The sequence below is a fragment of the Amborella trichopoda genome, chromosome 1, assembly GCF_054954075.1.
Source record: "Amborella trichopoda isolate Santa Cruz 75 chromosome 1, AtrichopodaSantaCruz75HAP2 v2.0, whole genome shotgun sequence".
In the NCBI taxonomy this organism is placed as follows: domain Eukaryota; kingdom Viridiplantae; phylum Streptophyta; class Magnoliopsida; order Amborellales; family Amborellaceae; genus Amborella; species Amborella trichopoda.
Window position 1 is genome coordinate 56,182,576 of NC_142336.1, and position 23,580 is coordinate 56,206,155.

General features: G+C 34.0%; 2 protein-coding genes across 4 annotated transcripts; both read left to right on the forward strand.

Annotated features, from left to right (window-relative positions):
* Positions 1-10,483: 10,483 nt before the first annotated feature.
* Positions 10,484-14,581, forward strand: ROS3 (RNA-binding (RRM/RBD/RNP motifs) family protein). Of its 3 annotated transcripts, none has more exons than XM_006850961.4 (5): positions 10,484-10,566; positions 11,127-11,355; positions 11,980-12,198; positions 12,623-13,051; positions 13,461-14,581. In XM_006850961.4, the coding sequence occupies exons 2-5, from the start codon at positions 11,143-11,145 to the stop codon at positions 14,358-14,360; spliced, it is 1,761 nt and encodes a 586-aa protein (XP_006851024.2). In that variant the 5' UTR covers positions 10,484-10,566; positions 11,127-11,142; the 3' UTR covers positions 14,361-14,581. The 3 variants fall into 3 exon arrangements, with proteins under 3 accessions (XP_006851024.2, XP_088702902.1, XP_020526744.2); XM_088846776.1 differs by having other exon boundaries at positions 11,127-11,291; XM_020671085.2 differs by lacking the exon at positions 11,980-12,198.
* Positions 14,582-20,420: 5,839 nt separating this feature from the next.
* Positions 20,421-21,766, forward strand: LOC18440822 (uncharacterized). Its single transcript, XM_006850960.2, has 4 exons — positions 20,421-20,630; positions 20,773-20,824; positions 20,916-20,983; positions 21,151-21,766. Exons 1-4 carry the CDS (start codon positions 20,439-20,441, stop codon positions 21,742-21,744), a joined length of 906 nt encoding a protein of 301 aa, XP_006851023.2. The 5' UTR covers positions 20,421-20,438; the 3' UTR covers positions 21,745-21,766.
* Positions 21,767-23,580: the final 1,814 nt, after the last annotated feature.

Here is a 23,580-nt window from a genome sequence, read left to right on the forward strand (position 1 = left end):
GTTGGTTCAATAAAGTTTGAATTAAAATTTCCTTTTTGGAACCTCGAAGTCATGCATCCAACTTAATCGGTCGGTCGGTTGTCACGTAATCAAGATGATAGCCTAGGAATGACTAGGGCGGCCCTACGCTATACATGTCAAGGACAGCTCCACGTGGATCCCATGAAGTACGACTTTCGAAATGTGGAGCGTTTTAGTTTTTGACCTGCAAAAACTAATTTTGTGCCATATTCATGAACTTTTAGTAGATGTGGAAACGGGACCGGTCGGGTCGGGTCATATTGGATTCGGACCCTGATCCAAAAAATTATGGGATTTGGACCCATACAATGTTCAGGTCTGATATTTGGATTCGGATCCAGCCTGCGGGGTCTAATTTTTGGACTCATGCCCGTACTCAAGTCAAATCCCTGGTCCATTGCCACCCCTACTTTAGGGGCAGTATTGGTAATAAGATGGGCGACTCGGTTCACCCTACATTTTGAGGTTGGAACCTTATATAAACTTTTTTCTTTTTAAAATTGGGTGCTGCTGGCATACGGATGCATCCGTAGCTATAGAGGTAAGGTGCACCTTCAATTTTTTTCATGGTATATAATTTTGATATAAAATGTTCTTAGGATTATCTCAAAATCTATTTTTATATCTGATAATAAAATTTTAAATTTAAAAAATGGTTAAAATCAAATAGATCTATAAACATATAAAAATCTTGAAATGGATTGTGCAGGTAATATATTGTAAAATGCACTATTTCTGAGACTTAAAATCCTTTTATTTTTCATAGTCATACATCTCGATGTTGAGATGATCGATCAAACGGTTTTTCAACATTAAAACGACCTTTTTCGATGGATTTTTGAGGTACATCTGTAGTTCTACAATATAAGGTTGCATCCTTATATACACTTTTTTCTTTTAAAAAGGGCAAAAGTTTATATAAAGTTGTAACCTAAAAATGTAAACCTACAGATACACCTCAAAAACCTATCAAACAAGGTTGGTTTTAATGTTGAAAAGTCCTCTACTTGGTCATCTCGATAGCAAGATGTATGAATATGAAAAAAAAAAAAAAAGATTTTGAATACTAGAAATAGTGCATCTTGCAACACATTATCTAGACCGTCCATTTTCAAAAAATTTATATGTTTATAGATCTACTTGATTTTAACTAATTTTAAAGTTTAAAATTTCATAATTAGATGTGAAAATCATTTTTGAGATAATCCTAGGAATTTTTTACACCAAAATTACATGTTATGATAAATTTTGGAGGTGCACCTTAATTGGATTGTTTAAGGTTGCAACCAGTGTTCGCAAAACCAGTTGGTTAGGACTAGAACCGGTCGGTTAGATTGCTATTGGTGGGGTGGCGATTTTGGTTAGGGCCGGTTTTACGGTACACATGGTAAGACGGAACTCTTCAAAAAAAATCAGGGCCAAAACCAGCCTATTCAATGTCAAACCGGCGGTTTTTCTTCAAAACCGACTGGTTTTCCTAGCCGGTCTTGTTTACTGTTGTTTTCGTGCGTTATAACGCATAAAATAACGTTCGTTATTTGACACATGCTCGTTATTTTCATAGATCAATATTTTGCAGCATTTTTTTCTTCCATTTTGTAGCTTTTTTTTGTTTTTTCAGTTAAATATTGATGTTATACACTATAAAGTTTCTATAGATTATCTATTATTGAATCAGAAGTAGAAAAACAAAGAGTTCTTGGTGGATTGAAATGGAGATTTTTTAAAATTAGAAATTTTCACTGTTCAATCAAATGCAGCTTTAATACCTCATAGATTTTCATATAAAGGGCTTTGATTGATTGTTGAAGGATTCAATGTTCACATATTTCAATTTTTCCAAAATGATGAAGATTTGAGGTTTTTTTAGGCTTGAAGTGCTGCTGCTCGAACAATTGTTTTTATCCAAACAAATTGATTTCTGATCGATCAATTGATCAATTTTTATCGAATTAATCATTGAATTTTGATCATAAAGTCCTCATCTATCAAATAAACTAGTTATTTTGATTTACTATTGATTGAATTTTTTTATATAAAATTTTTTTTGCTACGTTTTTTCTTGAAATTTTTGTGAAGTAAAAAATTCGGAATTTTTTGAATAAAGATCTCAATAGTGAATAAGTTTTCATGAAATTTGGTGCATTTGAATCTTAATTCAAGTATTTAGCATACCCCAAATCAATTTGTTCAAAAAATGAAAGATTTGGGGTTGATTTCCACTTTAAAGTTTCTGTATTTTTTGGCTTGATTTTAGGGTTCTTAAAACAAATTTTTTTTAAATAAAATTATGTTTTGTTTTTAGAAAAATATGAAATTTGTGATAAATATGATAAAAAAAGAATATATATATATATATATATATATATATATATATATATATATATATATATATATATATATATATATATATATATATATATATATATATATATATGTATATTTGGTGAGTTTGTTGGATTGTTTTTAATGTTTTATATATTTTTTCAAAAATATGTTTATTTGTGATGAATATGAGGAAAAAAATTTGTTTCTTTTTAATGTTATACATTTTTTATGAGCTTGTTGGATTGTTTTCAATGTTTTATATATATTTTTTATAAAAATATTATTTTGTGATGAATATGCGAAAAAAAATATTTATTTTTAAGGTTATTTTTGGTGTATGTTATTGATGTCTGTGTTCTCAACTTCTTGTTTAGTTGTGACATTTTCTTCTAATATGTTTTTTATTTGTTACAAGCTATCTATTATTTCTTGCAACTTCATACTCCTTAAATCTATTTATTAGCCTCTATGAAGAAAAGAGGTAGAAGCTAAAAAGTGTTTTACTCATCTCTCATGTTTCCACATGCTGAAAATGGATAAAAACTTAAACCGTTTTATTTTTTTTAAAAAAATATGCATCTTAATTCTACATTTTAAAGTTGCCATCTTATATAAATTTATTTTTTCATATTAAAACCCAAGTCAAAAGGTTACTGAGTAAATGAGGTTTGGCCATTTCAAAATTGATTTGGTCATTTCAAAATCGATTTGGCCATTTGAAATCGACTTGATCATATTTTTATAAAATATGCGATTTGGCCATTTGAAGCAGCACTTAACACCTTGACCCACACCCTACATTTGATAATCAAGTTACTAAGTAAATGATGTGCTTTCTCTTACTACCTTGATTCACAACCATTCGAAAAGCTGGGACCATCATGCTACAAAAAAATACGCTCTCAAACCAAATTCTAAACTGTATTAAAGGGTTTTTCAACATTAAACCAACATTTTTCAACATCAACATTAAAACAATATAGAAGCATATATTGTTGCATCATCATCCATTGTTAGTTGGACTTTGTAACTTCACCCATTGAATTTATGTGAAATTATAAATCGTCTTGCATATTTTCAAAATATTCAAATTTTAAATTATATAAAAATTTATATCAAATTATTTTATAAGATAAATGTATGTAATATGATGGTGTATACTTAATCTAAGTCTTTCTATTTGTTTTTAATTTTTTTTGGGGATTTTGACTTTTCTTTTTTTAAAAAAAAAAACTACTAGACCGATTAGTCCGGCTAACCCTTTCGGTTAATCCAGTTCCGATTCGAACCGCTCCCAACCTTATGATAGATAACCATTCCGATTCGATTTTATGAACATTGGTTGCAACCTTATTGAAACTACAGCCTTTAAAAATTGCTTTGGTTTTATCTCTTTAGCAATCTTAAAGCATCCAAAATTGCTTGGCGCCATGGTACATTTTTAATCATGTGCAGTAGACAAATATGAGGACGTGGGCCCTATTCTACAATTGCAATTGATGAATTTTATGCCTTGATTTCAAACTCAAACAAGTTCAATCATAATTCCATGGGTCATTATGTTATAGTATTTAGTCATCATTAGCATTATGGATCGGAACTTTTTGTGACCTACTGAAGCCGCTCCTTCAGAACGAGGAACCTACAGCGCCGGACCATCCCTAAGATCCTTCCCATCAGATACAGTCAAAAGGAAAAGTTTAAATAAAGGTGAGCCCCTAAACAATAAAATTAAGGTGCACTCCAAAAAAATTCATTAGACAAGGTTATTTCGATGCTCCAAGAATCTTCAAATCAATCATCCCGACCTAAATATATATGGATACGAGAAAAAATGAATTTCAACTATCTAAAATAGCGCATCTTGTAATGGACTTTCTAAACCGTTGATTTTCAAGATTTTATAGTGTTCATATACTTACTCTATCTTTATTTATTTTGAATCTTTAAATTTTATAATCAAAGACGAAAATAAATTTCCAGGCCATAAATAAGAATAAAAGCAACATCCGGTACACCTTACTTTGCGTTAGCCTTATATAAAAACCACACCCTAGTAAGAAAGTAGTACAAGAGAGAGGGAATCCGAGAAAAGATGGAGAGGATTGATTGAGCCACCTTCGCTCTTTCTTTGATTCACGAGAGCAAGAGAACTGCTGAACACAAAACTATTTCATTGATATTCAAACCAGCTCGAAAGCTGGACCCTCGGTTCCTTCCCCAATTAGGACCTGGTTCCTAACAACTACAAGTTAGTCCATTGATTTGCACCATGCAAGTCTCTATGGTCATCAAAGAAGATAGATTACCAAATCCATGTTAGGAATCCTCACCCTTCCTTGCATACTCTCAGTCTGCAATTCAAGGGCTTTGCATCTTTGTGTACTCATTCTAATAAAATAGAGAATGGCCCTTCAATTTTGGATAATTAATCTTATCATGAGTAGACTAGCTTGCATGAAATTAATGTATTCCGCAAAAAGCTATTTTGTTAGCTAATTAGTATATACATTTGTATTATAGAGTGATTTATTTTTGGTAAATTTTATCTATTTTTAGTTATTTATTGTTAAAAATATCGATTCTCAACAAATTACTTTGAATAAAGAAAAAATAGATTATCAAGGAGATAAAATTACGTGTCAAACTGCCTATAAGTTTATTGAGAAATGATCCTTACTTTTCTAGATATCCGTACCAACTTTAATGGTGATCCTTTGAGGTCCTATACACACATGGGTGGGGGATGGTCCTATAGGATCATTACTCAAGTTTATTTTAGATAATTTTGTGAGGCATAATTCCAAGCAACAATTAATTTATAGTCATGATTAATTTTATTGGAATAGTGAATTATCAATGATAATGAGTACATCCAAACAAACTTTATAAGCATCCATATGAAGAATAGAGACCAAGGACCTCATGACAATGTTATTAGGGTCAAACCAGCCACAAATCTAGTGAGGACCAGTCAAGTCAAAACCAATTAGATCACCAGTAGAACTCGTTGGATCAGATTCAAAAGGAATAGAGAACAAAAATAATAATAGCTTTAAAAATACAAGATATAGTAAGAACTTTTGCCCAACTTTGTTTAATTGATCTAAATCTGGTAGTCTGACAAGCTAAAACTGATCAAACATTGTCGTTTTTTACCAATTTTTGGCGGAACTCAGTTTTCAATTTGGACCATATCAGCCAAGGCAATAGTTATCGATCCAGCTAGTCCGATCTTGACTAGTATTATCAAGTTCAGATCAGTGTTTTAACTGGTGAAGGGCCTAGTCCAATCAATTAGGGGTGGCAATGGACCCGGACCTGACATGGTTCCCAGTATGGATCCAACATTTGGACCTGGCGAGTCGGGTCCGGGTCCAAAACTTGGACATGAACACTATTCGGGTCTAGGTCCGAGTCTGATTGGACCCAACCCTACTCAACCCTTACCCGTAAATAGTTGGAGATAAAATACTCCAAGCCCTATTCGTTTCGATGTATTAAGGATCATATATAATAAGAACTCATAGTCATATTTAGTTATTAAATGACAAATTAGACGACTTTAAAATGTAACGGCGGGTAATTATGACTTGGTTGCCAATAATGATGGTAAAAAAAGGGCAAAAAGAAAAAAGCTCATAGTGAGGGTGGCAATGGACTCGACCAAGCTCGGGACCCAACGGGATAGACCCGAGACTCAGCAGGTACAGGTATGGGTCCAACTTTTGGACCCAACAGGTCGGGTCCTAGTCTGAGTCCAAAACCTAAACCTGAATACTATTCGGGTATGGGTCCAAGTCTAGCCGGGTCCGACCCATTGCCACCCCTACAATCAACACCGATCCAACTGGCGGTCAAACCTTTTTCAATATCAAAACACGAGAAAAATTACTAAAATCTCAAAAATTCATTTAAAATTAGGAAAAGAAAATGCAATCAATGAAAAGTTAGTAATACGTAAGGAGTTAATTAAATAAAAATTTTAACTAAAATTAAAAAAATCAAAACATTACATTCTAAATTTTAGTAAATTACCAAGATTCCAATGGCAAAGTTCATCGAACCTATGACACAAACAAAGTGCATTGTGTCACGTTACTATTTATTGTTTACGATACAACGGGAGTTCTGAAATGCCACCATCCCATCTACTTTAAAAAGAAGAAAAAGAAAGCAATGTATATGACAATCTTTTGATTTATGCACTTCTACTGCATCTAAATCATATCTACAAATGGATGGTTCATGTTGCGCAAGGGAGAAGAGAAGGGGGTTGAATTGCATATCCAACTAGAGGCTTACATGGGGAACCGCACACATGCCCAGATAGACAGAGCGCACACCAGAAAAGCAATATTTTTTTGACACATTTAACCTTTTATTTTTTTAAAAAGAAAGTAATACAGCGTTCAAAATTACAATTCAAACATTCGAAAACCTTTACATTGATCATCTTGATTTGAACATTATGGCGGTAAACAAAACTAATATTTCAAGTTCTAAAAATAATGTATATCACAACAAATTATCTAGACTGTCCATTTCGCTTTAAAAATAAGTGTTCACATATCCACAAGATTTGTACCATTTTTTTAGTTTCAAAATTTATCGCTAGTGTTTGAAATTGATTTTAGAACCGCGAAGATTTCCTCGGTCAAAAGTGCTTTCTAGACTAAGATTTGAGGTGGGGATTTATTTGTTTTCTTAAAGCCTAGGCTTTATAAAAACCTCATCCTCTTTTTATTTGGTACAATTCTTGGCAATTAAAAATTCTAATGCGACCAACGTTTGAAAAAATTATAAGAATAATAAATTTTATAAAATTGGTAATAAGACACTAGTTTTAGGTGGTTTTGGCCTATAGAGAACGTGGCAAGGTTAACCACTATGATACGCACTAGTAGGAAACATATGTAAATTCTTTATTACATGATTATGAGAAGTGCTATTCAACCATAGAAACAATCTTTTTTTTTTTTTACATAGTTTTAGAACGTATGTAAATTTTTTGTTGTATAATTTTGAGAAATGCTATTATGAAAAAGCTCCACCATTATGAACATCGCAGGCTATGTGAGGGTTATGGTTATCCAATTTTATTAAGATATTGTGTGTATGAACGTCTTTTTACGGATTTGAGGTTTTCGATAAAAATTAGACACCTTAGATATGCATCGAACACCAACTAGATTCATTTTTTCCTACTATTATACCGAGACAAACACATTTGTCATTGTTTGACACAGACCTGAGGGTCGAAATACCGTAGAATTGACCATTTAGATAAGACAAATTTGCATGACATAGATGGAGCAGATCCCAAATAGTTTGGTGAAAAGCTATGATGATGATGATGGTGATATAAATGATGGATGATATATAATAGATTTGACATTAATATGATCCACAGTACCAAAAATAACATACAAGTATTGCCAAATCTATAAGTTCATAATGCATCTAAGGTATGATATGTTTATTTTCGTCATCTGAATGATTGAGATTGCATCAAATTATATATATCTTATTACTTTTTTTTAGGGATCATATCCATGTAAAAATTTCAGGGTATTGTGGATCATTAGTAGAAATGTAAAAAGTAAAAAAAAAAAAAAATGATCAAGATAACCTTACAAGTTTTAATGTTATTTTAGTCATTTTATTTTTGTCAAATTATTTATCATATTTAAATATCTAAAATTATCCACACTGAAGGTATGATCTTTAATAGAGCAGAATGACATAACATGATTCGTGAAGCCGACCCCAATCATTTGGAAAAAAAGCCTTGATGTTGATGATGATCAGTGTGTATGAGAGAGAGAGAGAGAGAGTAGTAAGCACTTGCAAATAACAAAATAAAATAAATAAATAAATAATTAAATTAAAACAACCAAAGTACTCCTAACAGTTTTAAGGCTATTTTGGTTATTTTATTTTTATTCAATTATTATTATTATTATTTATATATATGTAATGGTGACAAATATGGACATCAAATATTTGAGCTCAATCAGATGTATAGAAAAATACTTGAATTGAATTATGAGTACTCTCAACAGTTCGATCAAGATCGAACAATTATAAAAATGCTATCCACTTATTACCAGTGCTATCCCAATTATTCGTTTATTATATCGGACAGTTGGGAACCACCAATCACAAGCATTGATACTTTATTGGTATATTAGAAAGTTTGTGCACGTAGGGATGGCAATGAGCCAGGGGGCTAGGCCCACCCAACCCTAAAAGCTAGGGTCGGGGCCACAACAGGGCTAACCCGGTTTGGCCCTCTTGTTTTTCCTTAATTTTTCTCTTTTATTTTTTTATTCTCTCTAGAGCAGCCCGGTTGATCAGGGCTAGTCCTGCCAAGGGCCGGCCCGTTGCCCGGCCTAATGCATGTTCTAAACCCCAAACTACAAACAAATTGTTTTCCAACTACATATACTTTTAAGTTTTGAACCGCAATATCCGACAAAATATTCCTAATTAGATACCTTGTATCAGAAATAGAAAAGTATCCAATGAAACTATTTACCTTTACTACAAAGTGGTCACAATTAATCTTGGTTATTGGATGTGAAATTGGGTGGTTGCATTTATTTATTGACTAAGTTCAAAGTTCAAAAGAAACTTTTTAATTTGGGTCACATAATTTTTTCTTACTCGGGTCCTTGTGGTATCACAAAAGCAAATGAGGCGGAAGCACGATGTTTATTAGAAGGTTTGAAATTGCTATGCACTTTGGAAGGGGGCATGATTATTAAAGGAGACTCGGCAAATGTCATTGCCTGGAGTAAGAGAAAGGCCAAAATCCCTTAGAGATTGAAAACTGTTTTTCATCAAATTTGGGATATTTCGTCAACCTCTATGGCAACGGTCCAACATTGTTATAGAGAAACTAATGAAGACGCCGATGTTCTTGCTAAAGGAGGAGTTCATACTCCCTCTCTATTGGTTACTTCTTTGATGTAATATTGTGTCATTGGTTTAACATCTTGTATTTTACATATGAATTAATAATAAGTCGTACGTTACCGTTCAAAAAAAAAAAAAGTCCAAATTTTTTTTCTCGAACTGTATGACACACCCACGCTACAGATTTCACATTGGATGGTTACAAATACTTGTGATATTTCTGTAACAATGATAAATGGTTTCATTATATACAAGTCCATTGGAAATACCCTGTATTCTTCCACAATTCACAACAAGAGTAAGACTATTCATTCGTGCTCTGAATCTCTAAATGGTTGACAGTGTTCGGATGTTAATTAGGTTTTCGAACCAGAAAAGAGAAACTAAATTGGGGTTTCGAATATCAAAATGGATGAACCTTCAATCCATTATAGGTTTGCAACGATGTTAAGACTAGGATCGGATTTGCCAATTCGAACCTGGAACCAATTAACAGGTCGGCTTGGTCCGGCATAGCAGATCGGATCGCAATGGACCATCCACCGGTCCAATGCCTTTTATTTGGGTGAGGTTTTACTCGAGGGATGCCTCCTTATGATGTAAAACTAAAGCATGTTTTTAAATTTTATCTTGAGATGTAGTTACAGTGTTAAATCCCTTACGATGACTTGTAAATTTGTATACGACTCCTTTTATAAAATTGTAAAGTTTAATATGATACAAATTAAGCATATTTTTAAATATTTGAAAATCTTGAAAATAGACAGCCTGATTGACTTGTTACACGATGCACTATCTTTTGAAGGTGAAATTCTTTTTTCTATATATCCGCACATCTCAAAGTCTAGATGATCGATTAGAATATTCTCCAACTTTAGAATATTTTTTTTCACTCGAAATTTTTTAGTTGTCTACAACACAAAGTTGCATCCTTGCATCTTGATCAAAAGAAGTTGCTTCCTTAAATAATCTTTTTTTCCTTTAATTGAAAATACTCATTCTCGAGAGGTGTCTACAACACGAAGTTGCATCGTTACATCTTGATCAAAAGAGGTTGAATTCTTAAATAAATTTTTTTCCTTTAAGTGAAAATACTCATTTTCGATGTTTCATATGGTTTTATTATTATTGTTTAGGGCATTTTTGCCCACAGAAAAAAGGCACCTTAGGAAACGATATTTTAGAGAGGCGTAACTAAAAATTTCTCCTCTCTCCAAAACTCCAGTTACTAGGGCTCTTTCCCGGCCATTTTCGACGTGGAATCCGGCCATCGGTCCGCCATTGATTGAAGCCCAAGTGAGTATATTCAACCATTTTTCTGATTGTTTGATTTACTGTTGATTTTTTTGTGGTCTCCCACCTCTCTCTACATGTTCTCCAAGCAATAATTTTTTTTTTTTTTTAATGATTGAATGAACTTTGAAGTTGATGTTACTAGGGATATTTGATTTAGGGATATTTGAATGGGTTCTCTAATATTAGCGATAATTTGTTTTTAATCTAACTGTTGATATATTTATTCAATTTATTATGCTGATTTGTCAAAATAGTAAAAAGACCTCCATGAAAGAGATTTAAACATTTAAATCTATTGAAAGATATCATGAATCAGAGAATCACATTTTACTCATTTACTTCAATTTTTCCTTTTTAATATGTCTCTTTTCTCCATAATTTCGTCTGTTTTTCCCTCTTTTTTCCTTATTTTTTGATATTTTTAATTATTATCTTTTTAATTTATTACACTGGTTGGCCTGGTGAACCGGTCGGGTTCAGCCAGTCCAACTAGAGCGGTGCTGGTGCACTGGTTCAGTCACCGTTCCAGTCCTGACGAAATACTTTGCATTGAAAATTAGGGTTAGAGTTCGCTTAATGGAAGGAGGAGGAGAAGGGGTTGCCCCTGCAACTTCACGAATATTTCTGGGAGGATTAGGGAACACTGTAACTGCTAACGATATAGTGAGAACCTTTTCATCTTTGGGCCAAGTCCACGGAGTTGAGATCATCCGTACAAATGGAAGGTGCTTTGCTTATATGGACTTCAACCCTTCTTCTCAGAAAGCATTAGACAAGCTGTTTAGCTCGGTTGGTTCTTGTTAACTAGTCCTCTAATTTTGCATTTTATCCTTTTGTTTTTGTTAAATTTTTAGAGCAATATATTGGCTTAGCATGTAAATTTAAGCTTGTTTTATATGAATTATTTGTGGGATTCAACAGAGAATTATTACAACTACAATAGTTGCGATTATCTGATTTCGATTTGGTCATGGAGGGTTCTCATTTAATAAACAATTTATTTTGTTTGAGAATGAATTTGCTATTGGGCCATTCTCATTGGTGTTTATCTAGTGCTTATTTCATTATTTCATCGATAATAGCAGAGGTTTCTCCATTCTTATGAATTTCTAATTTTCTTTCTTGCAGTTGTTTTTTTATATTCTAAAAATTTCATTTTTCCTGTCTGACTTGTTTTATTTTTTTCATCACTTTATAAGACTAAATTACCATTGGCATGATGATTTTGAGCCCGTTTCTTTGAAAATGAGGTTATCAGTGAACCAATGATATAGCATCGTTAAAATTGGAGGTGTGACCCAAGCAAATGTTTGAGGCATTATTCTCATAAAAAAGAGGAAGAAAACTTAATGTTATTTATTTGAATAATTTACAAGTGTTTAATGAAATTTTTGGTGCTGGTTGAAATTGTAGTATAATGGGTGCACTTGGAAAGGAGGGAAATTGAGATTGGAGAAAGCAAAAGAGCATTATCTTGCTTGTTTAAAGAGGGAATGGGTGGAAGATGCTGAGCAAGAGATGATCAAGAATGCCAATCTTGATAATGACAAACCCATTGATACTCCTATAAAATCAAAAGTATTGATCAAGGAGAAGCCGGGGTTAAAGATTTTCTTCCCGAAAGTGAAAAGGGTGAGCTCCAAGCCTCCAACATGAAAAAATGTTTGTTTTTTACTTTCAGCTACTTCTGTAAGTTCTCTCACATCTTTGGGAACTGTGGAAGGATTTAGTAGTTTATTTAGCTATGATGTTAATTTGTAGAACTTTTGGTTGGGCTATATAACCTGCAAATGCATAGTTAAAGTGACATGTGAACCGAAAAATATCTAATATGTTTAGGCATTTCATGTGGTATGAACATGTTTTGTGTTTCATGGGGTATGAATATATTGGGTTCTACTTTGTGGCAAAAACATACATAGGATTATAAATTCCATATAAAATAGAAATTTTCTATAATTATTATTGTTCTTCTTCTTCTCGTTGTTGTTATTATTTTTATTATTACTTTATGATGGCATTATAAAAGTATAACCGATGCTGAGGTTTTCAACAGGTTAAAGTATTACCATTTGCTGGAACTGGGAAGCACAAGTATAGTTTTCCACGCATGACGACTCCACCTCTGCCTCTTCATTTTTATGATTGTGAAGTGCATTCAAAAGCACATGATACTGAAACTCAATCAGGCCATCTTAATCGTGTTGAACAAAATGGTGGGATAAATGAGGAGGAGTTGAGTATCATGAACTCTGTGATGGATAGGCTCTTTGGACATGAAGCTGCTTCAAAGTCAATAACTGGTGGTAGTAATTCAACAATAGAAGCTAAGGACATCAAGCCTTTGGATAATGATGATATAGAACTGGAAGACGAGGAGGAAGAAGATCCAGATTGCCTTGTGACCAACATAACGATAGAAGGAGAAAGAAACCAGCTGGATTCAGTGCTGAGAGATGGATGGGGAGTGGTGCCATCGAATCAGGTACTTAAATTAAAATTAATAAAAATTGTTGCATTTTAGAAAGATACCTCTAAAACGCACAAGAGAGAGGGAAAAAATGAAGTTCCGCCTTTATTTGAGTGAAGGAGGGATTGAAGACTTTGGGCATACAGATGGTTTCAAGGGTCACTTAGAAAATGCAATTATTATGAACAATTTAGAGAGCCACCGTTACTTTTCAAAATCTACCAATGGTTCAAAAATATCTTGTGCTTTGCCAAATTAAAAAACGATGATGACCCTTGTTTTTTGTTTGGGAAGGCTTTCTTGCCTAAGAACTAGGGAATTCTTGGTATTTTGGTTTCTGGGAAAAGAAGAAGCATATTTATGACATTTTATGCACTTATTTTGTGTCTAAAAATAATTATTTATTTTCTTTCCTTTTATGCAGTTTCAGGCATCCAGTTCTCAAAATTTGAACCCTGTGGTTCAAGATGGTCAGGAGAAAATTAAGGGAAATTTCAAATCTCAGAAAACCACAAAGCCCATTGCAAGCTCTGTTGATGTTACAAGGCACCAATCCAAAAGAAAATCATCTTCTAAGGAAGAAGACGATGACAAAGAATTGGGGTCCGTTCAAAAGAAAAATAAGAGAACCTCAGAAAATCATTCTCACGAAGAAGACCAGAATGAGGAAGCTCCTACAACTGCCATAGTTTCTCAAAGTGACAGGAATGCCGATATAAATGCCAATGGCAATAGTCATGCAAATACAAATGCAGACGCCCATGTTGATGAGAAAATGAATAAAAATATCAATGGACCTCCTGCACCAGAATCAATCAATCGTTCGTGGATGCAGAAATCCTCTTGGAAAGATCTTGTTGGAGATAAACCAAGCTTCTCTTTCAGGCTCTCGGATGTTATTCCAGGTGTTGCCCTCTCTGAAACAAAGGAACTTCCAAGACCATATAAATCAAAAACCTTATTTCGCAAAAAGGATAACAAGACTATAAATAAGGGAATTGGTAGTTTAGAGGGGAATGGCACTTTGAAATCTAAGGGAGTTGGAATGGTGAATAACTTCACACAAAATTCATCGGCTAAAGAAGTTGGAATGATGCATAACTCAAAAGAAAATGCTTCGAACGCAGGAGATAGGTTGCGTACTGATTTAAAGTCAGGGAAGAATAGCTTATCGGAGGTGAAGATGGGAGTGGAGACTATGGGTGGCGGCGAAGTGTGCACCTTTATGAGGAGTGCGAAATCAGAGAGGGAGTGGGTTAAGGCAAAGGCTGCTGTAAGTGGGTCCATAAAGACAAGAAAGACTCGGGGGAATTACAAGCAATAAGTGCTCCAAAGGTGAGTAAAATTAGGAGATTTGAGATGGGCTTTTTGTTTTTGCCCCCATCTGGTAATGTTAAGAGTTGTTGAAATTCTTATGTCATTTGTATGTTTCTTCTCACTGTTTTACTAGGAAATTTTGAGGCCAGTCTTTCTTTTATGAATCTTTGACGCAAAGAGACAATTGTTCCTAAGATATAAATTATGAGAAGCACATCAATTGCTCAAGATATTGCCTTTCAGGAAAAACACAGAAAAAAAGGCGTTTCCCTTAATTTTGAAAACATGGCTAAGGATAAAAGGTAGCAAATCTATAAATCAGAGTAGGCCCCATTTTTTGGGTGTATGGTTGATCCAACTAGAATCGGCCGAGTTGGATTGAGATATGGAACCAAGTGATTCCGGTTTGAGGAGGAACCATGTGGAATTTGCCTCAATTCTCTGATTTTAAGCCTATAAATTTTTTTTCTTTGTCAAACATAGCCTACTCCAACTGGTGAATCGTGCAACTCGGACCAGGCAAATCACTCAGAGCCTGCGGAGTTCGGCCCGACTCCAAATTTTGAAACATTGGTTTAAACCGCCATGAGCAAGTTTTGCCACATTATATGATGTGGAGAAAACTTATGGTTGGTATTCCTTGCCTGATGATCAAAGGGAAAATAACAAAAGCCCCCATGACTTGGCTTTCTTTACATTCTCCCCCACTAATTGTTTTGGGCAACTTTTGCTGTAAAACAATTTTAACAAAGACCCAAATGTTTTTTTAATGGCAATTTTTACTCAAAAAATAAGTTTTATTGCAAAGACCTTCAAGTAAAAAAGGCATAGCTTTTACAGCAAAGATCTCTAAGTAAAAAAGTCATAGTTTAAAGAATGAATATACCCATGTCCGTACATGAAGCTGTTACATTTTGGCAAATTGTCTGACTACTTTTCAAAAAAACAATATAAAGTTTTGGAAAAACAATATACCAAGTGTCAGACCGTGGCACCCTTGTGCCAGATCGAGGGCCACTATTGGTGGACCTCTTGGTCTATGTGCCAGACCGTATTTACAATATGCCGGACCGATTGGTCTATGTGTTGGATCATTCGTTCAAAAAGTGCCTTCCTGCCATAGTGAGTTGTTGAATCGTCGCAATTCAGTGTTGGACCGTCACCATAAAGTGCCGAACACTCTTTGGTGAGTGAGCATCTACGAGAATGTGATGATTTCACGTACGGACAAGGGTATTTTTGTCTTCCAAATTATGACTTTTTTACATGGGGTTTTTCTACTACAAAAGCTAATTTTGGGGTGAAAGTAGCCATAAAAAAAATGGGTGGGAAGAGAATGTAAAGAAAGTTGAGGCATGGGTTTTTTATAATTTTCCCTAGACTTTTTTACTTGGGGTTTTTCTGTCATAAAAGCTAATTGTGGGGTAAGAGTAGCCATAAAAAAAATGGGTGGGAAGAGAATGTAAAGAAAGTTGAGGCATTGGTTTTTTTGTAATTTTCCCATGATTATATGATGTGTAGATAATTTTTTGTTGGTATTACTAGCCATAAGCATCTATCTTCTCGATAGCAAACCGTATTTACACAAAAGAGAAAAATACTGGAAAGCAGGTATTACTGAGCTGTTCAATCAATGTCGAATAACTCCATACATAAAATATTTTAGGTATGGGGAAGTTACATAAAATTTTTGGAGTATGGGGAAGTTCGATATTGATGAGAACAACTGCTCCGTTCTTCTAATTTTGTAAAGATTTCCTACATACATGGGAGTATCTATCCATCTACTCCCGCGGGTAACTAGGGATATTCTCTTTATCTCAATTTTTGGGGAATGTGATCTCTAAAATCCGGCAATGACCTCCCAGAGAAAAAAAAGTTTCAACTCTCATTCTCTATGTGTCTAGCAAAAAAAATATCATTCCAAGACTGTACTTGAATTGGCCAATTTTTTGAGGGATTGATCTAGTTGTTTATGAACTCATATTTTTTTTTTTTTTTGAAAATAATCTAGTTATATTTAGATGGATTTCGAAACTTCAAATAAAAATTTTAAAAAATCCCTAGGTTAGTGTTTTGCCCGAGGGAGTAAATGTATCATAGGCTTCTGAGTGAGCATAGTATGCATGCTCTATAATTTATTAAAAAGTATGGAGCAATTCATCTTCATCATTATTTTAGCTTTTTTTTCAATTAAGTGGGATCAATTATATGAATCCTGGCTATCCATTTTGCTCTATTAAAAGTCATACCTCAGTGTGATAATAAGTTCCTATATCTTTTTCAGATTATTTTCAACCATGTCTTTTTGGGTCTACCCTTTGCTCTTTTTAGTCCTTCCACTTGAACTAATTTGTACCTCCTAACAAGTGCTATACTTAGTCAGTGCCACACATGGCCAGCCGACCTAAGTCTACTCTTTCTCATTTTATCGTCTATTGGTGCCACGTCCAAATTTTCTCGAATAGATTTATTGTGAATTCTATCCCTTCTTGTCTTGTCATTCATCCATCTCAACATCTTCATCAACGCCACACTCATTCTATTGCTATATTGTTTTTTGTTTGTCCAACATTCCTCCCTATAGAGCAAAGCTAGTCTCATTGATGTCTTATAGAAGTTGCTCAATCTCATTGGTATGCGCTGATCGCATAAAATTCCAGTTGTAGATTTCCACTTCGTCCACCAAGCTCTAATTATATGTGCGACATCTTCCTCGATCTCTCAATTTTTCTAGATTATCGATCCAAGAAATCGAAAGTACGGTCTTTTTTGTACTTCTTGACCGTCAACCTTAACTGCTTCATCGTCTCTACTCCTATTATTACTAAAATTGCACTCTATATACTCTGTCTAGTCCGACTAATTTTAAAACCTTTGGATTCTAGAGCACCCGTAAAAAATATGAAACAATTCAACGATAATAATTTAAAAGATGGAGCGATTCCATATTGGCACTCTAGAACTGTGCCATACTTAGGCCAATAGGAGCTCTGGTTTGGTGTTTCTTATATGGAACTACCCTAGCTATTGGGAGTTTGGGTGGTTCAATTTCTAGGGTACCGTACAGCCCTAGGGGTCACCAAATATACATAGGGAGAAATAATAAATACCCCCTTCAAAATGAAATTTCTAGACATATGACCTGATAGTACACTATTAACTCCAAAGCTGTTTATATTTTTGCATCCACCTTCTAATAAAAAAAGTTTACTATTCTTTTTAACCAAAATCCCTCATTTTAACCCACATTTCCCACATTCTCTTTCTAGGCCGGTTCGACACAAAACATGGGAGGATTTTGAACATAGACCATCCAATTCTTGAAAGGCGCGATCTAAAAAAACTCAAATTCAAACTTTTTTCTTTTAAAAATAAATCATCTAGCGATTATTAGGTGGTTGTAAAAAGTTCAGACTGAAAATTTTTCTCAAGTGTTCTAACCAAGGAGTAGGTGTACAGTTTACCCCTGTAGGGCGTAGTATATGTGCTCAAAATTAACAGTTAGTTTTGGAAAGTCCGATTGCCAGTAGCATAGCCATGCTACATGTACCACACATTATCAATGATTTTTAGAAACCTAGGAAGAAAGGGTGGTTACAACAAATATCCAACAACTGTACGGTCGAGGTTGGATTAGTTGTTGCATTTCAATTTCAGTCATATGGTCTCTAAGAACGCCATATCACCATTGATCATCGTTGACGACCGGCTGGCTTGTTCTTTTGGTTAATCAGCCCCACATGCTACACTACCTCTACTTTCTTGGAAATTTCAAGTTATTCTACAATTTTAATTTAGGGAAAAATATTTAACGGTCGAGCAGTTTATTATCAAAACACGGTTGGGCACCCAAAAGAAACATAGCCAAGGGGTTTCCTTAATTTGAAAATCTTTTAATTATGTCTACTCATTTTCAATATTAATTTCATAAGAATGAAATGATTTGGGGCTTTAACAAAAGGGTTGTCTATAAAGAGACTATTTGTCTTTTGTATATGGAGATCTCAATCATTTTTACTCACTAGATGTCAAATTGGATGGCTTGGAGTGAGTCACGAAGTCTGAGAATATTTTTTTGGATCTTTGTGTCACTCTTACCTATAACCACCTATTTTGAAATTTAAAAAACAAGAATGATTGTGACCTCCATATACAAAAGATCAACCGTCTCTTTGTAGATGATCCTTAATTCTAAATAAATATCCTTTAAGAAGAGATTCTTAAACCTTACATTTAATTAATGAAACGAGATCTAGGGTTTTCAGAGCTCAAAATCAATTTCTTTCTAAAATCTATTATTTTAATAATGCAACTTGATTATTGTTTTTGGGAAATTTATCAAAATACCCATAATAGGCCCTTTTGCAACTATTTTAACTCAAGGCTGTGTATTTTCATGGGTAATTTGAAATTAAATTAAAAAACATGGGCAAAGCGTAATTTGATAAATATTGATTCTTTTTTTAAATAAAATTCATGATATAATAAAGACATATTTGCAAAATTTCGAATCCAAAAACATACTTCTGAAGTGATATACTGGCTGCAGGCAAAACTGTGGACAGTGGGAAACCATGTCCATAAATCATTTTTCCTTTTGTTTATGCATGCACAAAATGTACATATTGAGGAAACTACAAGAAAAATGACAAAAGAAAAGAGAGAATAATTTCTTTTTAATCGGAGAGAACAAAAAATCTATTGACATTAAGCAAAAAGTGTTTTTGGAAAAGAATCTTGCAATAGTGTCCCAACAATTGAAAAGACAAGAGGATGTTTTATCAATGGGTTTTTATAGTCTAAACCACTAGAGTAAATGGAGTTTGCAGCCGGCAAGAAATAGCCACCAGCTAAATGATTATATGCTCCTGCGGGAGCATATCATCCATTTAGTACTCTGATAAAATTTATCTGATATTATGTTTAGGACAACAAATTTTGGGGTTGTCATCTCCTTAACGTAGCTATCCACTTTTAAGAAAAATCTCATGCATGGTATACGCGCCTAAATAAATAATATTAAACCCCAAAAAGGTATAGAATTAGAAATGAACAAAATTTGAGAAAATTTAGATGTGGCATCAATGGGCGTTTAGATCAAAGAGAGTAGACTTAAATGGACTGGTCATGTGCAAACCCAATAGAACGCCTGTTAGGAGATGCGAGTTAGTTCAAATGGAAGGTTAAAAAAGGCAAAGAGACAAAGAGTAGATGCAAAAGGATATGGTTAAAAGTTGTGAAAAAAGATACAGATACGTATGACTTCATTAAAGGTATGACCCTTAATAGAGTAGAATGGTAAATCAGGATTCGTATAGCCGATCTTAATTAGTTGGCACAATATTTTGACGATGATGATGAAATGGAGACATTTCCAATTTATGGGTTGGCTACATCTAAGTATTTAGAACCTTAAAATTTATTTTTTTGTGAAAATATTCACATGGTAATTCTGAAGTGGATGTCAAAGTTTCAAGAAAGGGTGAGGTACGTATGAGGCATCAATCTTAAACAATCAAAATAAAGTGCACCTCTAACTATGCCAAAAGAGAAGGTTTCGGTGCCAGAAAGGCTTGCCATGGTATGAAAATCTATCATTACCCTTAATTATGATATTTAAAACTTTAAAAATAATGCAGATTGAATAGATTCATAAACTACTAAATTTTTTTGAAAATGGTTGGTTCAGATAATGCGTTATGATTTGAAAACTTTTTGTTTTGTACTTGAGGGTTTTGGAGCCGCACCGTACTTCAATAGTATAAGATTGATACCTTATATGAACTTTTTTCTTCGTGAAATCATGGGGGAAATATCCAATGTAACTAATACTCCATACCAATGTAACCAATACTCCATAGTTGCCCATAGATCAAATAAAAATAGTGTTCCCGCGGGATTACTTTATAGCCCCCCATTACTGATCTACTAACCCCAACCACACCACCCACGCATCACACACCTAACGGTAACCGATCTCTCCAACTTTTAACCTTACACTTTCAAATTTTATTTTCCCCGTAACGCGCCGATTTTACTGTGATTCGCCTCTCTCTCTCTCGCTCTCTCTCTCTTTTGGTGAATGAATCAAAACTCTTTCTCTCTCTCTCTCTCTAAAACTCTCTCTCTAGTGGAAAACATGGGGAAGAAGGGAGCAGATGATCCAAAATCAGTATTGATAGCAGAGATCTGCTCCATTTTCTCTGCTTCTCTCTCTTCTTGCAAGCACTCTAAAGCACCCATAATTCCTTTTGACTGCTACCTTCTTCTTGGGGTCAGTGAGAGTTCACCATTTCATTCTTTTCTGTTCACTCTTAGCATTGCTTTCTCTCTATTTTGTTCATTTTCTGTTTAATCTTGGCATGGCTCTCTCTTTCTTGAGCTTTTCTTTCTCATCTCACTGCGAACAATTGCAGGTTGATGAGAAAGCAGGAGTCGATATCATCCGAAAGAACTACCTTCGACGTGGTATGCAGCACCTGAACATTAGATCAAACGCTTGTTTTCCTATTCTTTAATTGATGACTGAAACAGAGAAGCTCCCTCTCTCTCTATGCAGCTCTGCAGCTCCATCCCGATAAGAACAAACACCCAAAAGCCGAATTCGCTTTTAAGCTTGTCTTAGAGGTGAGGGAAGCACTAACTCTTATATTCACTTAGGCATTGTATCACCATCTCTCTCTCTCTGAAATCTTCTATACACTTAGGCATTGTATCACCATCTCTCTCTCTCTGAATCCGTTGTTTTAGTAATCTTTTAAGTAGTAAATACTCTGTTTTTGTATTGATCACAGGCATATGCATGCCTCTCAGATGAGACAAAAAGAAAGACATTTGATTTAGAGAGATGCAAAAGCGCCTGCAAATATTGTTTGAATCAAACCCAACAATCAAATCGCACACCCCATGACTCCCCAACAAATTTCTTCGCCACCGAGGGTCCAATTAATCTCAATCTGGCTCGTGCTAAGCTATGGAGATCCGGCGAGGGTCCACCTCTCTCCAAGAAAGAATGTAGAGAGAGAGTGAGAAAGAGTCTAGAGAGAGAAGTACAAGTGATCCAGAATAGTCTGAGAGCTTATAGAGTCCCAGGAAGAGAATCGCCCCTCTTTGACCCTTCGAGGCTCCTATTCCCTGACTACCCATACTGTAGAAGTAGTACCAATATCAAGAAAGGAAGGCCCCACTTCCTAGAGAGAGAATTTTGGCACATGATTGGCAAAAACAACAGGAATAGGAGAGAGAAACCTGACTCCCCCATCTTTGAAGGTGGACCACAAAACAGATCAATGGGTCTTAGAACTTCTTGTAATCCCAATTCAAGTTGGGAGCATTTGAAGGGTTCTCATGTCTTGTATGACCTCCAAAGCTCTTGCCCACAAGCATAGTATGCACCATGACTCGTATAAATGCATTGAATTTTGTCTTTCTTTTTTTTTTTTTTTTTTTTTCCACTTTAGGAACAAAAAGCCATGAACGTATTTAATATAGGACACGATTCCATGAATGCATAGAAACCTTTTTTTTTTTTTGGTGTTGATTTAGCCATGAAAGTATTAAATAGGAGGGAAATATCATTTAAGGGTTACAACTCCCTCTTCAAAATTATCAAGGGGTTCACATGATCCCAATTAATATTTTTTCAAAATTTTTTATTAAAATACGTATAACAAATGAAGTATCCAATATTTTACCTATATGGATTGATTTAATTTTATCCCCCTCAAAATATACATTACGGTGAGTTGGAATAGTGGCAAATGTGTAAGTATTAAATAGTGTATCTCTCACCGGTATTTGATATTTATTTATTTATTAAAATTTTATTTCACTTAGATACCTCTACTGAAATACATTTTGCTCTTGTTCAAAGTTACAAACCCCAAACGAGAAAGCGCATTTTTGTAATTTTGAAAGCATTTCAATACTCCTATTATTTGGTTGGGGCCTCCTAAGAGGATCAAATTATTAAAATACCCTTACTCAAACATTGTGAATATTTTGGAGATATTTTTTTAGTAGATACTTTGAATTAAATAAAAATTAGAAAACTAATTAAAATCTTTTGTGACCCCCGAAATGGTTTGACCCATGATGTTTCTATTAAGGAATCTAGAAATCCTCATTCTTGTGTGATTTATGAGTTGTATAAATGTCAATTGGAAATCAATGGATTTCTTACAAGTAAGCCCTTGGACCATACATGATTTAAAATTTTCAATGAAACAAGTTATATTGCAATGGTTGGTTGTTGGTTAAACATAGGACAAAGTCCACAAAAAGGACAAACTTCATGGGAAATTTAATTGGTGCATTTAAGAACAAGGTTTGTCACAACATGTTGTATACAAAGAGACATACAAAGCACGAGACTCTCTTGCTTTTATTTGTACTTTTATTTTATTTTATTTTATGAATATATAAGGCTTGACCCATTGCACGAGAAGTACTATGTGTTAAGTTCTTCATTATTTTTATAGGTGCGGTTTGTATGGGCTGTAAACAGTCAAAGTAAAACACATCTTTAAATAGCGTTGAGAAGTATAGTTTTAATACTGGAAATCTTTGTTATAGCGTTAAAATATATTTTTATTTTTAATTATAAAATGTAAAATTTTAAAATTAGTTTAGATCGAGCAGATCTATGAAAACTTAAAAATTAACTGTTCAAAAATACATTACAAAATGTACTATTTTCAAAACTTGAAATCTATCTTTATCTCATGTCTATGCATCTTGAGGTCGTGATGATTAATTTGAAGATATTTGAACATCAAAATAATATCTTCTAGTGAAAATTTTGTGGTGCGCCCTAATTCGATTGTTTCGAGCTTCGAACTTATATAAACATTTTCTTTCTATGAGTCATCCTATGTACGCACATATGTGGCCCCCTTTTAAAATCCATTTCAAAGATGCATTTTTTATCTAAATTTTTTTTTATAGATTCATCATCTGCGCCATGATGATTATGAATACCAAAAAGAAAAATAAACTTTTAAAATTTAAAATGCAATTTTTAAATTTTTTTGTGTACCATCTGTGTGTTAATTATGGACAGTACACTTTACACAACGCCCATCTTCAGGATGGATGCGAGCCCGCGGACTCACACAACACTTTTCCAGTTAAAATAACCTAACTACCAATTAAATCGATTGAAAAACATATTAAGAAAATAAAAAGCAAAGTAGAATGGTCTGACCGGTCTGGTCAAATCTTCA